At 61.1% G+C, this 17,526-nt stretch overlaps 1 protein-coding gene across 5 annotated transcripts; it reads right to left on the reverse strand.

Moving 5' to 3' along the window:
* Positions 1-204: 204 nt before the first annotated feature.
* On the reverse strand, positions 205-16,620 carry Caskin1 (CASK interacting protein 1). 5 transcript variants are annotated; one of them, XM_074059888.1, is made up of 20 exons: positions 16,409-16,620; positions 11,417-11,468; positions 11,212-11,309; positions 10,900-11,042; positions 10,724-10,819; positions 10,484-10,614; positions 9,873-9,981; positions 9,673-9,781; positions 9,491-9,585; positions 9,219-9,336; positions 8,115-8,216; positions 7,922-8,010; positions 7,754-7,838; positions 7,578-7,669; positions 6,595-6,705; positions 6,407-6,508; positions 4,920-5,058; positions 2,835-4,844; positions 1,875-2,289; positions 205-1,755 (listed from the first exon to the last, which is right to left on the reverse strand). In XM_074059888.1, exons 1-20 carry the CDS (start codon positions 16,500-16,502, stop codon positions 1,656-1,658), a joined length of 4,290 nt encoding a protein of 1,429 aa, XP_073915989.1. In that variant the 5' UTR covers positions 16,503-16,620; the 3' UTR covers positions 205-1,655. The 5 variants fall into 5 exon arrangements, with proteins under 5 accessions (XP_073915989.1, XP_020024938.1, XP_073915992.1 ...); XM_020169349.2 differs by having other exon boundaries at positions 10,897-11,042; positions 16,409-16,619; XM_074059891.1 differs by lacking the exon at positions 16,409-16,620 and adding an exon at positions 11,769-11,915 and having other exon boundaries at positions 10,897-11,042.
* Positions 16,621-17,526: the final 906 nt, after the last annotated feature.

Here is a 17,526-nt window from a genome sequence, read left to right on the forward strand (position 1 = left end):
TAGGAACAGGTCCTGGGGCCAAGGGGCTGCGTGTGGGCCCTGAGGACATTGGTGTGCACAGGCACCAAAAGAGAGGGAGGGAGGTTAGGGGACCTTCCTTCCCTGCATGAGGAGGCTTGTCACCCCTCAGCTCCCAACTTCCAGTCCTGAGCCTCATTTCCCCCAACACAACCCCCCACCCTCCAAAAGAGTGAGCCAGGCAGCTCCGTTTTCTGCTGTTTATTGACAGCTGACAGCTGCTCCCTGCCCAGAACCCCCCCTTCCCACTGCTGGAGCCCCAACGTGGGCCACCCACCAAGAAGAGGCCAGGTGGATGGCCAGCACATCCACTCATGGGGAAGTGCCAGGTGTGCCAGCCGGAAGGGGCCCCATGGCCAGACACCACCTTAGTTAGCCCGCACCACAACTGCTGGTTTTCGGCAATTTTTAAACTTTTTTTTTTTTTTAAGAAATGTCAAAGTTGTGCCCAACACTGGTGGATCAGCAAACACGATAGAGGAGACCAGTCAGTATTTTTTGGAGGGAGGAAAACAGCGTGGGAAGGACTACACGACACAGCCTTGAACCATGAGCAGAAGCATCCTTGGGGACTCAAGGGGGCGACTGGTTCCTTGTATAGGGCCAGCCCGGGGCCCTGGGGAGGAGGGCAGGCACAGCCTCACGCACATCTGCCCCCAGCCTGGCATGCACATCCCTGCACTCAACTGCTGTCACTTGGCTGCATGCCCACGCTCACCACTGCACACACGAGCACCCCCAGGAGGAAGGAGCCTTCTTTGAGGTCTCAGGCATGGAGGACACAGCCTGTCAGTGAGCAAGGCACACCCTTCAAGTTCTTCAGATGCAGACAAGTTAAGATAGAAGAGTGGAGGAGAGGCCCTGGGTGGACCTCCCCCTCCCCGCAAGACCAAGTGTGCTCCTGGCCAGGGGCGTGGCCACTCCTGGATGGGGGGAGGGAAGGACTGACAGATAGCCTGGGCCTCTGACAATTTCTGTCTCCAGCTGGACTCCGTTGTCCTTTCAGTTGGTAAATGGTTTTTTATAGAATCAATAATATTTCTTTTTTCTTTAAATATATATTTGTTAAAGTTATACCTTTTTGTTTCTCTAGGGAAATCTGCCTTAGCTCATTTCCCAATAAATTAATACTCTTGATAGTTTATATTCTGGGGGTGCAGTGGGGCGGGCGGACCTTGGCCCCGGCTCTTGTGCTGCGCCGGAGCGGCTGGCAGAGGTTCCCCAATGGGCAGTTCTGTGCTGGGCATAGACCTGTGCTCTGCCACGGATTGGGGAGGGGACCACGGTGGCCGCCCCTCTCTTCTTCCCTCAGCGCCCAGCCTGCCTCGGGCAGGAGAAGGGCGGCTCTCCACCTGCAGGGCAGACGTGGAGGGCGCCCAGCAGTTATTGCACTGTGAGCAGCAGACAGGGACGGGCACCCGCGGGGGCAGCGCGTCTGCCCAGAGCCCTTGGAGCCCCCGGCCAGGCTGTCCTACAGGCTAGTGCCCGGCCTGAGCCAGGGGCAGGAGTTGTGCTTGTGCAGGAGCTGGGCAACACGCCACTCCCCGCCCCCGCCGCCGGGAGGTGCCCGTCCTGAGGTAAAGGTCAGTGTGCGGGCCCGAGCCGGGGACGCGGCGGGCCCGATGTGGGCGGCCGCCTCACTCCAGCATGGCGTCCAGCTGGTCCGCCAGGTCGTCGAACATGCTGCCGATGTCGTCCAGGATGCTGCCCGTGCTCTTCTCCGCGGACGCTGAGGGGCTGGGGACCCGCGCAATGAGCAAGGCGAGGCGGGGGCCGGGGCCCCGCCCCCTCTCCCAGCCCCGCCCCCCGCCGCCGCCGCCGCCGCCGCCGCGCTGGCCGGATCGGCCTCAACCTACCGCAGGCCCTGGCCGTCCTCCTGCCGGATCTTTTCCTCCACCGCCTGCAGCGCCGCAGCCAGGCACGCGCTTGTCTCCTCCAGCTTCTGCCTCGCGCTGTCCCCGGGCGAAGCGCCGTCCAGCGCGGCGGGAGGCCCAGCGGCCACGACGGTGGCGGCGCGCGGGGGCTTAGCGGGCACGTGCAGCACGGGCACGCCGGGGGACGGGGGCGCGGCGGGGCTGGCGCTCTGCGACGGTGGCGTGCTGGCCGGCTTGGCCAGGGCAGCGGGCGGCTGGCGCGCCGGCGAGGGCGCGGGCGACGGGCTGGCGCTGCCCGACTGCAGCCCGGCCGCGGCCTTGGGCGGTTTGGGTGCCGTGGGCGGCGGAGGCGGCTTGGGTGACACGGGCGGCGGCGTGCCGTGGGCGCGCTTCACCTCTGCGGGGAGGACCACGCTAGCACCCGGAATGGCACAAGCCCTGCCGCCGCGTCCGCTCTAGCATGCAGAGTGGAACCGCTGTCCCCCGCCCCGACCTCCCCGAGGCCGCCAGGGCTCGCGCTTCCAGGTGCAAACCTATTTACATCACTGCTTCCCAGGCCCTTCCAGGTGTGGCCTGCAGCAGCCACACTGGCCCTCCAGCTGCTTGACTGCCGCAGAGCCTTTACACTTCTATCTTATCTGGAAAACTTTTCCCAGTCTCCTGCACCTCAGTACACCTGTGTCAAGGCCCTCCCTGCACAGATCCCACCACTCATGGGCTTCTGTGCCTTCTTCTCCGAGTAAGAGAACTATGTCCACTTCATTCCTATCCCAAGGCTGGCACGGCGGGGGGTGGGGGGGTGGGGGGGGTCTGTGGCCATTCCCACCCCAGGAGGGCATCATCAAATGCAAAAAGAAAATCCCTCAGCCTGTGGGGTAGGCTAGCAGGACTGAGGGCCTGCTACCCCTGCTTGCCCTGTCCTAGCTGGCGCTCTGCTCCTACCTGGGCTGCCGGGGCCTGGCAGTGGCACCTTCTTAGAGGCAGGCGTAGGTGAACCCTGGATCTTGGGCACAGGCTGAGCCAGGACGGGCTTGGGAGAGACAGGCGGCTTTGCAGGCTTCCGGGTATCACCATCAGGCAAGGGCAGTGGAGGCAGGTGCACCAGGTCGGTGGGAGGGGGTTCAGCAGGTGGGGGTGGGGGGGGCAGCTCCGGGGGCCCAGTCTGCTCTGAGGCCGGTCTGCGGCGCATGGTGGCCGTGCCATTTTGGTACACGGATAGCGGTGGGGGCGGCTCTGGCCCCACCTCCCGTTCCTTGGCCTTGGGCCTGCGCTTGACGGTGTCAGACTCTGTCAAGATGAACTTGACATTCTCCTGCTGGCTCTGCTTGGCCCGGATGCGCCTCTTCAGTGTGGCACTGGCCTCCACCCTGGCCAGAGGTGGACCCTCTAAGCCCACCTCGCCCTTGCCCGGCCCTCGAGGACGCTGCCGGGTAGCACCATCCTCCACAAAGTGGCCCTGCTCTGTAGGTTCCCCAGATCCCCGGCGGGCAGTGGCCAAAAGTCCCGTGACAGGCCCACTGAGTGTGCGGCGCCTGTTCACCACCTCACCATCAGGCCCTATGGCCTCTTTGTGCTTCACTGAGGCCAGCACTGTCGCCACCCGGCCGGGCTCTGGGCTAGCGGGACGAGGTGTGGGGTGGCCCTCAGGAGGCCTGCGAGCAGCACGACCTCCACCCCCAATAGAAGACAGCTCAAGCATGGCTGCAATGCTCTTCACGCTACCAGCACTGCCTGTGTCCACGCTGCCAGCCAGGTCACTAGCCCGCCTGCGCTGTGCCCGTACCCCCAGCCGGCCATCCTCGGTCTCGGCATCCTGAGCCGGTTCATCAGCCAGGTTGGCACTGGCCATGGCTGAGCTGGAGCGCTTGGGTGGGGGCGGTGGGGGTCCCTTCTTGCGGGGGCGCACAGCAAAGGACTGACTGCGGTTGACATTCTTGTCGGTACCAGTGGGTGCCCTCACTGAGTGGCTGCGGCCCACACGTCGCTGGACCGTGGCATAGGGTCCCGTGGCGGTGGGCACCAGCAGCTCATCCCGCTCAGGCTCGCTGTCAGATGCCGCATAGCGATTCAGGCTGTGAGCACGCTTCTTGGGCCGCCCAGAGTCCACATCAGCCTCCGGGGGCAGGCATAGCGTGGGCACAGCCGCTGACACGGGTAGGGGTGCAGGCCCTGGAGCAGCTGGCCCCACTTCTCCCTCCACTGGCTGTGGTAGCACATAGGCAAAACCACGGTGTGTGGGTGACTGAGGCAGGGAGCGGGGCGACATAGGTCGCTCTGTTGGTGGCAGCAGCTGTGGGGTGGGCTTCACCTTGGCTGTGGCTGGGGCTGGACCATGAGGTCCCCCTAGGGCTTGAGGGGAGCCTGGCCGGGCTTTGGTGGGCGTCTGTGGGGGTGTGAAGTGGCTGGCGCCTGGTGGGAGGACTTGCCGTGGTTTGCCAGGCACTGGGGGCACACTGGCCCTCTTGATGCTGTGACCTTGGCGGCCTGGCCGGGCCTCCTTGGGTGGAGTGCCTGGGGCTGGCCCCTCATCGAGCAGGTACTCCTGGCTTCGTGACATGGGGCTGCCAGGCCCAGGGGGCCCATCACCCAGCAGCTCCTGAGAGCTGCTCATGTGCCGAGCCCGTCCACCTAGGCTGGGCTCCTGCCGCATGGTAGCCCTCGGGGTGGGGGGCAGGTGGTTGGAGGGCTTCTCAGCAGCCACTGCACCCCCCTCAGCTGGGCCAGTCATGGCAGCCTGCAGCTCACCACTGAGCTCACTGTCTTGGAAGGTGGTCATCTTAGGGGACTGGCATTCAGCTGGGGCAGGCTCTGGCAGGGGCGGTGACTCAATGGTCATCACCTCAAGCGACTGAGGTGTCTTCCGGCGTAGTGGTCCCCCCTCATACTTGGCATATTCTGCCTTCTGCAGCTCCGCCAGTTTCCTCACTGCCAACATCAGCTTCTTTTGGTGTCCTGAATGGGACATGGGACAAGTCAGAGGACCCAGAGGTGGAGGGGCTAGGCCTGGATTTGGGGCCGGGGCCTCACCCAGCTTGGTGATGCCGATCTCCTGCAGGTCCTCCCAGGTGATGTCCGTGATGAAGTCGATGTTCTCATAGCCGTTATCCACCAGCACCTTGTAGTACTGGGCCAGGCCAATCATGGACAGCCACATGGCCAGATTAGCCTAAGGAGCAGGGGACAGAGAGGGGCAACCCAAGCTGTCTGCTCACACCCTGCCCACCTACCTGGAGCCATTTTAAAGGAAGGGGCCCTGGACCAGTGGGGCACAGACAGACAGAAGGACAAACGGACAGGCCCGAGGTATTAGTATTAGAGGTGCAGCCTCGACAGGACCCACAGGCCAGCTCCCCAGTATCCCCACTGAGCACTGGCATGCATACATGAGCCAGCACACGCAAACACACATGGTAGACCCATCCTCAGAGCACAGTTGCAGGTGGAAGAAAGCACTGCCTTGCCTGGCTGGGTAGACACAGGCATAGTGCCCCGGGGAGACACACCCACACGTCATGGACACAGACACAGCACCACATTGGATACGTGTACACACACACACCCTGCACACTGTACTTCCAGACATTCAGGGCATCAACAAGCCTACCTGTGTCATGTTCACACTCTCTCACTGTTTACCCATCCACATCAGATACATAACCACACACCTCACGGTCACATCACACACATGCAAATATCCACAGGGGTCTTCACTCAGAACGGCCCAGTCGCTACCTGAGTTCACAGTTAATGCCACTTGTGCACCCACACTCAGCACCCTCATTCATGCTAGTGACAGAGTGAGGCGAGGCCCTCAGGGCCCAAATGTGCTCCTGGGGGAGCCCCCTGATCTGCTGACCAAGTGGGCAAGGTGGGGTGGATGAGTGCGGACCCACCCATCAGTAGATCCAGGGATAGATGGGAGCATGGAGCACAGTGCACTAGCATCAGGTTGGGTGGCCCCAGGCCCAACCCATTCTCCTGCCCAGAAGCGGTCTCCTGTCATAGGCACCTCCCAGTGAGTAACAGTACAGACCACAGTCTGTACAGGTACCACCAGAAACTGTGCTGTCAGCCATTGGCACCGGCCAGTAAATGCAGTGGAACCTGTGTGCATGCACACACACTTGTCAATACACCCAGAGCACATCAGGTCCCACACATAGGGTGTGTGGCCAGCATGTCCTGCATGGGCCCTTCTGCAGTCTGTGTATATGCATGATGGGCGGTGACATAGGGGGCCTACAGTGTGGAGAAAGGACACTCCTGGCTTCAGACTTTCCTCACCCTGACAGAACAAGTGTTACCCATACCCCTGCCCAGGGAAGCTGGCCCCAGCGTCCATGAGGCACACACAGGCTGTTCAGGAGGCTCCCTGCTGGCAGGCCATCCTCCCTTTCCACTCTCCAGGGCCACAAAGAGCAGGTGAGGACTTTAGTCAGAAAGGCTGTCTGTCTGACTGTCTGTCTGCCTGCCTGGCAATCCTGGCTTAGCCACCAGAGTGCAGGAAGCCTTACGGGTTTGTGTTCAGGCAGCCAATCAGGGATGCTCAGGCCACTGATCTCTGCAGTGATCTTCTTCCGGTGGCCTGGCTTGGTGACACCAATAGCTGTGAGGTCCTAGATAGACAGGAGACCCATTATCAGGAGGCAGGGGTTCATCTTTGGGAAAGGAGGCAGCTGACAGCCAACCTGCCACAGCTCACCTCAGGAGTCATGCGGCTTATGGTAGGCAGGTCGTAGCCAGCACTGGTGAAGTTGGGGGCATAGAGCTGCAGCTGGAACGTGGCGAGCCACTGGCTGACCGCCTCCGCACTCTGGAAGACACAAGGCACCCGTTGCAGCCTGCCTGCCTCCAGGCCTTGACCCAGCCTCCACAGTGCCTCCTTCTCTGCTCAGCTGGTGGGCCACCGAGCGCTGGGTCCGCTGTCCGTGGTCCATCTGCAGGCATGCCCTGGCAAGCCTGGCATCAGCACTCCTTGGTCTGCCACCTGAACACAGCATCCGCAGCCGTGTGGCCTTCTTCTGTGAGCTCCGCCAGGAGGGTCCAGCTGCTGACCATGTCACAGCCTCCCTGACCTTTCCCCCATTCCTGCACCAGGGACTCCCACACCATCTTGGGGAGGCAGGTGAGGGGGCTCTGGGGAAAGGGACTTCCCAGGCAGGGCTGGGCTGCTCAGCAATGCCCCCTCAACTCCCTGGAAGGTGAACTCTTTGCCACAGGTGGGTGCCTCGCCTCCTCTGCTGTGCAGGACTCAGCCAGCAGCTCATGCCTCCCAGCACACTGGTACATGCACACATGATCCACTGCCCTCATGCACACACCTGTGTGTCACAGCCATCCCCTTCCATCTGTGCAATCACACATGTGCATGCCTGGCTCATAGTCACACCATCCCATACACTCACATACCACACCACACCACACACACACACACACCTGTCACCCTCTGTACCTCCACAAGTGTACACATACTAACTCACAGTTTACATGACAGACAACACCTGTACACTTGTGTGTGCACACATGACACACACACAGACTGATAGACGGACAGAACGACAGAGTCTGCTGTCTAGACCCCTAACCACTGCTGTGGCCAGCTCAGGCAGGCTGCCCATGGGCCTGTCACACTGCCAGGCCCCACCCTCCCGAGCCTGGCCTTGGGAGCCAGCCCAGGCCCTGTACCTTGCCCTCCGAGGCTGGCTCTAGCTTCTTGGGCAGTTGTTCCCCGTAGACCTGCCCAGCATGGGTTGCTGGAGGCTGGGACCTGGTAGCACCTGGTGACAAAGAAGGTGGCAGGGCAAGGGCTATTCAGGAGCCACCTCCCTGCCAGGCCAGCACTGCTGGGTCCTTGCTCTTACCTGTGGAGCCTTCTGGAGGCTTGACAGGGCTATCCCCGGGGCTGGACTCAGAGACAGACTTCTGGGAAAGCACTGTTGCCAGGAGCTATAACCCAGAAAGGCTGCTTGCCTGTGCTGCTCCAGACTCAGCCACCCAGGCTGCACTGGCCCAGCCACCACCCCACTGACCTTGACTCCTTCGGAGCCTGTATGTAGGGCATGGCTCCCTCCACTCCGGCCACCAGCTGCACTGCTTAAGCTGCCACTTCGGTCTCCACCTGTTAGCACAGGGAGCATGAAGCCAGTGCTGGCCTCCATCTGGCCCCACAGCGGTGACCACAGAGGTGCTACCGTCCCAGCAGTCCAGAGGCCCCCATCCTACCTGCAAAAGGCTTCCTCAGCACCCAGATCTCCTCTGGGGGCGCAGAGGGCCCCGCTGAGCCGCCTCCCTGGGGTGGGCTTGGCTCGCTCCCTGCTCGGGAACCTGCAGGCCGAGCACAGCCTCCTTGAGCCTTGGGCTATCCATGTGGGAGCAGACATGGAGAGGGGGCCTACCAGAGGCATACACACCTCTGGAGGTCATGCCACAGCCTCCCCCTGCCCTGGCTGTCTCCAGGAAGCTGAAAGATCCCTCCCCACATTGGACATCTGAGACCAAGAGAGTGGCTGAGGGGACCCAGGGCCAGTGGCCCTGAGGTCCGACAGGCAAAGAGGCTGAGGACTGCTGGAGGGTGCAACCTTCTCTGTGCTAAGGGACAGGTAAGAAATCGCCCAGGCACCTGAACTCCCACCCCAGGAACTAGATGAACATTGGTGGCTGGCCGCATCTCCTAATTGCCCCTCTTGCTCCACCTGTTGATCTCCATGGCCTGTAAATGGTAAGCCAACCTCCTCCTACCGCACGCCCAGCCCTCGGAAAACAAGCCATCGGGTTTCCCTACCTAACCCTGCACTCCCTCCCCTTCCTCCTCTGCTCCAGTCATGCTGGCCTCCTGTCCTCGTGCCCCAGTGCCTTTGTGCATGCGGTTCCCACTGCCTGAATTGCTCTGCCCTGCGGATGGCCAGCCCCTCCCACTTCTCAGGCCCTTCTCTGACCTCCCTACCTAAAGCAGGCCTCACCCCACATTCTCTATGCCACTTGTTAGTATATTTCCCTCCATGTTTATGTCACTGTCCCTGCTTCCTCCCATGCCAGGGTGAACTTGTCAAGAGCACAAGCAATGTCTTGTCTGGTTCCCTTGAGTCCTTAGTGGACACCTGAGAACTAGAATGTGGCAGGCAGATCATGTGTGTGCATTAAGTGAAGAAATGCATGTGGGGGTGCTGATGAGAGCTGACCAGAGGGATCCCAGTCCCAGTAATGGCTGGAGCTCAACCCCTGCCTCGTGGCCAGTACACCAGAGCACACTTACTGCTTTATGGCCTTCAACTCAAGCCAAACCCCCCCCCCCACACTGCCTTCCTTCTAGGGATAGGTGGGACTTGCCTGCTCTCTTGATGATAGCCTCACCCAGTGAGGATGGGAAGTAGCCCACACGGTCGTTGCCCGTCCGGTTGTCATGGATACAGCCCTTCCACCGGCCATCTGGATGCTGTTCCAGGACCTGGTCAAATAAGTGGGGAGGTGTGCTCAAGGAGACCCCCTTCAGGTGTGGTCTCTGCCCAGTGCCCCACCCCAACTGCTGAGGGATGGTATTGTGAGTGAGCATGCCCAGGTCCCACCCATCCCAGTCACAGCAGCCCAGGAGCTGTCCTCACTGTGATGATGTCTCCTGCCTTCACGTTGAGACTGGTCAGGTCGTAATTGTTGCAATAATCCTTGGTCGCCCGGACCTGCAGGGCTGCCGAGGCCTCTGGGGACACAGGAGGTAGACCCCCCCCAGTCCTGCGAGCTGCCTGCCCAGGCCCCACCCCAGCCCCACAGCCCTGCCCGCGCCCACCTCGCAGCAGCTGCTTGATCTCTTTGCTGGCCTGAGACGTGGTGAACTGGTGCACGATGTCTAGAGCCGTCTGGCTGTAGGTGTTTCTCACCTGGGCATTGATCCCACTCTGCATGTGCCAAAGAGTGAGGCTCTATCAAGAACCCCTGTGCCCTGACCTGGCCCCAACAACACCCTCCCACCATTGCCCCGAGACTCACGTCCAACAGTAGCCGGACCACTTCCGTCTTTCCGCAGAGCGCAGCCTCATGCAGAGCTGTGCCGGATTTGGTCTGGCGGTTGATGTCGATGCCAGCCTGAAGGAGGAGTCTGGCGGGAAGGCAGGGAGGATGGGCAGGACCTTTCAGCAGGAGCCCTCCTCCCAACCATCCTCAAGCTGGGCCTCTATTCCTGGGTGCTCCGCTGACTGCTGGGGCTTGAGGTCAAGCCAGCCCTGCCCTGTGTTGACACAGTGTGTCTGATGTTTGCCAAGTGCTTGTGGAAGGGCCCATCCCTGGCAAACCCCTCATCGTTGTCATCTTGTCCACTCCTGACGCAGGCACTGCTGGGAGCCCCACTTTATAGTTAGGGAAAACAAGGCAGAGAAAAGTTAAGTGCCTCCATGAACAACCTATAGAAGCCCCTCCCTGTTCCCTCTGGGTCATCCTTTACCTGGGTAGCCGGAGGCCATACCAAAGGCACAACCACATTCCTGTGGTTCCCCCTGACGCTCTGGTCCGATCCCTAAGCCGGGAGCAGGAGCCAAGTCCCCAGATGCCATCAAGCCCCAGGAACCCTGAAGCTAGGTCCCCCTCCCTGTCCCTGGTTATACCTGATGATGTCGATGTGGCCATTCTTGGCTGCCAGGTGCAGGGGACTGGTGCCATTGGGGTCGGTAGTGTCCCCTGGCCGGGGCTCCAGCAAGGCCGCGCACATGTTGCTGCTCAGCAGCAGCTGGACCACCTGAAAGGAGGGGTCAGGGTAGGGAGGACCTGGCTTGGTGCCACCCCCGACCACACCCAAGGCAAAGAGGACAGGCAGGAGTCCTGCCTGGCTCCCCAAGGAGACTTACCCCGACGCGGCCGAACTCACAGGCCAGGTCCAGGGGCGTCTTCCCCGAGTTGTCCACCATGCACGGGTTGGACTGGTGCTGCAGCAGCATCTCAGACTGCAGGCCCAGGGCACGGTCAGTCCTGGGTATCACCAGTGTCATCCACCCTCCCCGCCACCCCCACAAGACCTCACCACGTCGTAGTGACCATGCTGAGCTGCGAGGTGCAGAGGAATGTGACCCTCATCAGATGGAACGTTCACTGCCGAGCCGGCCTTCAGCACCAGCTTCATGGGCTCCTTCCGGCCCTGCCAGGCTGCATAGTGCAAGGGTCGCATTCCTGGGGGCAGGTGGGGACTGTTGGAGCTAACCCCTGACCCTTACCTGAGGACACTGATCCCAGAAAAACTCAGGACAGAGACTTCAGTCAGGGGTCATTCAGGCTTCAAGGGCCCTGCCCCTGACCTTGACCCCCTGCTCCCGGCTTCACAGCCCCAGACCAGCCTTGCCTTTGTTGTCCTTGATGTCCACAGCAGCCTGAGCCTCTAGCAACAAGGTGATCAACTCTGTGTTGCCATTCAGGGCAGCATGGTGCAGGGCTGAGAAGCTGGGTGGGCAAAGAACAAGTCTAGGAGAAGACACCACACCCTGGCCTTCCCCAGGGTCCACCTATCCCATCCAGGTGGCCACCCCCCACCCAAGGTGAGCACTCACCCATCTGGATCCTGGAAGTTGACATTGATCTTCTTGGTGGAGCCCAGGAGCTCTGGGGGAAGAGGGAGACACGATGAGGGAAGGCTCTGCCCAGCCCCTCCAGGCAGTCTAAAAGCAGGGGAGGGTGGTGGCGAGCTCCCCAGTGGGGCCCAGAGCCAGGTTCTTAGTCTACAAACACGAATCCCGCTCCAACTGCATTCAGCTCCAGGTGCCAGCTCTCTGGACCTTGGTTTCCCATGGCACTGAGATGCAGTAGGGGGTTCATTATGCCAAAGACACTGGCCTGTCCCCACCTGGGAACAAGAGATAGGACCATGTGCCTGCATAGGCACACACGTGCACACACACACACCTCCTCGGGGACACTGGCTGAGCACCTGCCGTTGGTGGGAGGGAGAGAGCCAGCCCCATCTGTCTCTCAAAAGGACCCAGATGGGGCCGGGGGTGGCCAAGGAGGCTGGAACACCCGGAAATGGGGTATCTCTGGGAAAAGAGCTACATCTCCATGGTGCAGCCCCCCACTGCCAGTCCTGGCTGGCAGAAAGGGGAGGCAGGCCAATGCTTCTGGGTGACCCCAGATGAACAGCCACCTTCTTCACAGGGGTGATGCTCAGACCCCAGGCTCAAACCACCTGAAGCCCCAAGAGCCACACCCTCTCCTTGGGGCTGGAGTGTCTTCCTGTGGCTTCCCCCAGTCATCTGTCAGAGGAGGGGAGCCCACCAATGCCCCCTCCCCAGTGGCTCAAGTACACCGGACTCTTGCCAACCCCCTGCCTGTCTGGACCATGGTTACATAACCCATTTGTGGGTCAGTTGCTCTGGGCGGGGGGTTGGGGGGGGCTGGAAGAACAGAAGCCCCTTTGTCCAGGCCCAGGACAGGGGTGGGGGTGGGGTCCTAGGGCAGGGAAGCCGAGTCAATTGAGTCACAGAGGGCTGGCTGCAGGGCCCTCCTTCAACTTGATCCTGGCTGCTGGGCACAGGATATGGGCGCCCTAGTGACCCCTGAAAGCCTATGAAGTAGGCTGGACCTGAGTTCTTTCTTTGCCCTGCTACTTCCTAGCCCTGTGACCTTGGTCATAGGCCTCCTCCCTGAGCTGGAAAAGGTGGCGCCAACAGGGCGGTCCTGAGGCCCAGAATATTTCCAGGCACCAGGCCTCATTTAGTGCCAGCTGCTCGGGGATGCCACCCTGTCTCATGAAGTCTCTCCTGTGCAAAGTGAGGCATCTCCACCTCCCAGTCCCTTTCCTCTGCTCAGACACTGCTGGCACCAGGGTCCATCACAGTTAATGGCAAAGCCACCACCCTGAGGGTAGCCCAGGTCAAAGCCTTGGAGTCAGCCCTGGGGGCCTTTCTCATGTGCCTAAGTCATGTGCCAAGGTGAATCCTCCCTGTTCTGCCTCAGGATTTGCTCAAAGCACACTTGGAATCTTGCATTACTCACCATGCTGCGCTTACCAACCTTGGCCAGGCCAGCACCTCTGGCAGGTCCCCTGCCACTGCCTCCCCACTAGTGTCCCTGCTCCTCCGTGCTCCTTGCTCTGTCCTCTGTACCCACTAGTAGTGTGCTGTTAAAGCATAAGTCAGACCCTCTCACTTCTCTTCTGAAGACCCTCTACCCCCCCTTCTCATGAGGACAGAGTCTCGTGCTGGACAGTGGATCGGCATGACCCCTGCATTGGCTCTGACCTTGTGGTCTGTACTTTCATCATCTCTACTTAACTCACATGGAGTTCCATGGACAAACAGAACACCGCGGCCACGGGCCTTTGTACATGCCTGTGTATGTCTGAGAACTACTCTGAAGATATTCACAAGACTCCCTTCCTCATGCCCTTCACATTCCGTCCATATGGGGACTGCTCCGCAAGAACCCCTCCAAAATGCAACCCCTTCCCCTCCCACATCTGCTTCATTCTCCTCTCTAGCCCTCATCGCCACCTACCACATCACACCTACTTACTAACGTGTGTACTGTCCGTTTCCATCAGCAAACTAGACACTCCCAAAAGACAAGGCCTTTCGTCGGCTCTGATTCCAGCTGTACTCTGGGTGTGCCTTCCGCCTATGAGGTACTCAGTTGGTGTCACTGAACTGATTATCTTCTTCCCGTACACTAGCTACCACCAGGGCCAGCTTCATGAGCAGGTGACAATTATTCAGAAGGGTTCTCTTCCGGAAATACTTGTTTGGATAAGGGACACTACATTATTTTGCATTGAGGACCTGCTACCATCCCCTCCCCCATCTCCCAGGAATGTTCTTCTCTGCTTTTCTCAATCTCAATATAGTCTAATCTCAATGTCTCCTCTTCTCCCTCCCCCTGTCAGGCCTCCAGGCAGTTGCAGAGCCAGGTGCTGGAAGTATAACCCATGGGCCAAGTCTACCTGCTCATGGAGCCACACCTTCAGAGGCTACTACTTCAGAGGGGCTTGAAGGTCAAGGCCCAGAAAGTGAGATGTACCAGTTGGGGCAGAGCCTCAATTGGAAGGCCATCCCTACATGGGGAGGGTCACCTTATTAAGATCATCTACCCATGGTCCCTTGGGGAGGGAAATAGCAGAAATGAGATCTGAGGTCTCAGGGTGCTCCCCTGTACCTGCAGGTATACTGGGTGCCCCTAAAAATCCCAGAAATGAAGAGAGCCTGAAGCTAGGAGACTGTCCCACAGAGAGGGAGAGGTCTTCTAAATGAAGCAGGAGTAGGGCATGACTGCATGACTGGAGGGGACCTGGGAAGTGAGGAGGGGGCCAGTGAGGGTTAAGCTGAAGTCCTGAGAGCTCCTTTCTCTTTCCAGGAGGTCACAAAGTCCTATGGATTCAACATCAGTCATATTGTAGATAACTTGCATCCCAACCTCTGCCCAAATTCTTGGGACCCTAGCAGTCTAACTGCCTTCTCCTTAAGGACAGATCCAAACTTCAAGCTGGAAGGGAACTCTTAGTGGGCCAAGAAGAAGGTGGACACTGGCATGGGGTGTTCTGGGAATTCCTTTCGGGCATCCTCAAGCCTGCCTGGGGAAGGGAGGTGGGGCCAGAGGATAGGGCAGCCCCAGCCGACATTTCCCTCCAGAGCTGGCTCTTCTTCCTCCAAAAACAACTAAGTATGAGTGCACGTGCAAGAGGCTCCTGTCAAGGCGAGATGAGGGGCTGACAGAGCCTGGGGTAACAGCAGCTGCAGGGTACAGAGAAGGGGCTGGGCACTGGGAGGGGCTCAAGGACACAAGGATGGGTCATGGGAGGGGTAAGGGGCTCTCAACAACACTGCTGGACACCCCCACCCCATGGCCCAAACTCCAGCTGTACTTTGCTGAATCAAAATACATCTTACTCCAAAGCAGGCCAGCGTTGCCATGACTACTGAGCTAATTCATGGAGGGATTTCTCCATTTGATTTATTACACCCGCCCCTGTGAGTCAGAGAGTACAAGATACAGGGGCCAGTGCAGGTGTCTCTCCTGCCCCAGAGGCCACACCAGGTAGAGGCCCAGGAAGTGTGAAAGTTACCTCCTCTCCCCAGGATGGCAGAATAGAAGGCAGGACAAACCCCCAAATCTGAAGCCCATGTTTCCCTGGCAGTGGAAGCCGTCATAGTGTTTACTGAGCAAGTACTAAGGGCCTGTGTGCTTCCTGTCCACCTTCTCACTGTTCTCCTAACACTGGGGTGAGATAGGGACCACAAATGTCCCATCCTACAGAGGAGGAGACTGAGGTCCAAAGAGCCAGATGTCTGTGCTCAAGGACACACAGCCACTAGGTGGAAGCCTGTACCTTGCCTTGTGGTCTGTCTGCCCCTCCCTGGAAGTCCTCCCTTTCTCAGTCTTGAGAACCTGACTCCAACCCAGTGAGCAGAGCCTCCTGGGCAACCTCAGTCTGTGGAATAGAGGTCGGTTTGTGTGTCTCCAAGGCACCTATGTCCTTCCCTCTGACTATACAAAGTGGACAGGAGCTGGCTAAACAGGGCTGCTGCGGGGAGAGGGGGTGGGGGACATGCAGAGTCCTAGGTCTCAGCATCTCCCTGGAGAAACAGAACCCCCACACCTCCCACCCCCACCCCTGCCATGAGTAGGGAGTGAGGACATCCAGATCCCACGTGCAGACCTGCAAAGCCCAGCCCATGTCTGCACAGGTGCCCTGACACACTGACACGGTCATACGTGCGCAGCCGCACACGCAGCTGATCCACACGCCCATCCATCCATCTCCAGCAGCCCCCAGGGAGGCTCTGGGATGAGCCAGGATGAGTGCTGGGATCAGGGCTCCAGGCTCCCAGCCCTTCCCTGGGACCCCCACAGCCAAGCTAGGGATGGCTGTGGGAGCCCCCCACTCCCCCATGACCCCTTTCCCAGCAGAGAACCCAGGGAGGACCAGGGTCTATTTGAGCCTGCCTGAGAAGTGGAGCTTGCAGCCCTTCTCCCCCAGGATGCCCCTGCCTGGAGCCCAGCCTACCCTGGGCTGGGCGACCTTGGGCCTCTGCTCTCTCCTCAGTAAATGGCCCCCACCGGCCATGCTGGGCAGCCACACCCCCAGCGTGGTCCTGCCCCCCTTCCCTGCAAAGCGTGTTATTAAACATGAGGTGGAGAGGTGGTTGTCAGCCCCAGGGTCGCCCCCCCCTCCCGCTGCAAGGGCCCCCTCCCTCTCACCATGCTGGGGGGAGGCCATCAGCCTCGCCCTTTAAAGGGCCCAGCAGAGACTTCCAGCCGTCAGCCCGCAGCCTGGGAAGGGAGGGGTCCCCAGGCAGGGAGGGAGGGATGCAAACGCCTGCGGGCCCGCAGGGGAGGTAGGTGCCGCAGGTGCCTGCGGGGGGCTGGGGGACCGCGGGGCTCTCGGTGCCGCCCCTCCTCCAGTGCTGGGAGCAGAGGGGTCGCGGACCGAAGGTCTGGGCGATGCTGGCCCCGCCCCGCCCCCGGGGACCCATCGCATCCCCTCCCCGCCCTGCGCCGGGGCGGTGGGGGCCCCGCCCGCCGCCCGCGCCCCCGGCGTCTCCCTCACTCACTGGCCTTCCCGGGCCGCGGCCTCTGCAGCAGCCTCTGCGCGGTGCCCACGTCCTCCGCCTTCACCGCCTGCACCAGCTCCTGCTCCTTCCCCATGGCGCGGCCGGGCCGCAGCGACGCTGCGCTCCGTGCGCTCGGCTGTCAGACGCGGCGGCGGCCCCGCGGCTGCGGCCGCATCCTTTCCCACCCGCGCCGCCTGTGCCGCCTGCGCCGCCCGCCGCCCTGCGCCCTCCGCGGGCTCGGGCTCCGGCGCCGAGGGGCGGGCAGCGCGTCACGGGCGGGGGGCGGCCCGGGGGCGGGGGCGCGGCGTCTGAGCCACCTCCCTCCCGGACGCCTGGGTCCGCTCCCGCGGCCGCTGACCTCCGTCAGCCCGCGCCGGCCGCGCGCCCGGCTCCGTGGCTCCGCCCCCGCATCGGGCCCTTCCCCCCAGACGCCCCCTCCCCACGTGCAGGCGTGCGGGTCAGGCTCGGCCTCTGCGGAGCGCTGGTGGCCGGGGGAGACCGGCAGGGGCTGGGGATGGCGTGCAGGGGACCTGGCCGCGGAGCCCCGGCACGGAGGCAGCGCGAAGGCTGAACCTGCAAGAGGCTTCCAGAGGCTGCGGGACCCGAGGGGGAGGGACTCGGAGGCAGTGGGCGGGCGGGGACCGGGGCACCGGTGGCACGGGAGCCGGCTCGCCAGAGGCTGTCAGACATTTCTGGCCCGTGGTTCCCGTGGGAGGTGTCGAGGGATTGTGAAGAGGAACCTCCCAATAATGAATTCGGTGTCAGGGAACCCTTACCCCCTCCCCCCAACTACACCTTCTTCCCTGGCAGCCTCTAGCTCCTCTCCGCAAACAATGCAGGGTGACAGCCCTCCACCAGAACAGCCCAAAGGGGGCCCCTTCCTCACCCTCCCATTCTCCCCAGCACAACTGAGGTCTGACCCGCCTTATCCACCGTGAAGGGGGCTTAGCCTCACATCCCCAGTGCCACCAGCCCTGTCCAGCATGTCTGAGCTCCCGCTCCCAGCCTGCTTCTCTGGTCTTCAGCCACAGGTTCCTGCAGCCCCAGTTGGGACAGTCCTGCTTGGCAGATGCTGGGACCCCAGCACCTTAGAGGTTTTACACTTCTTACCTCCTGCC

The sequence above is a fragment of the Castor canadensis genome, chromosome 17 (genome assembly GCF_047511655.1).
Source record: "Castor canadensis chromosome 17, mCasCan1.hap1v2, whole genome shotgun sequence".
In the NCBI taxonomy this organism is placed as follows: Eukaryota; Metazoa; Chordata; class Mammalia; order Rodentia; family Castoridae; genus Castor; species Castor canadensis.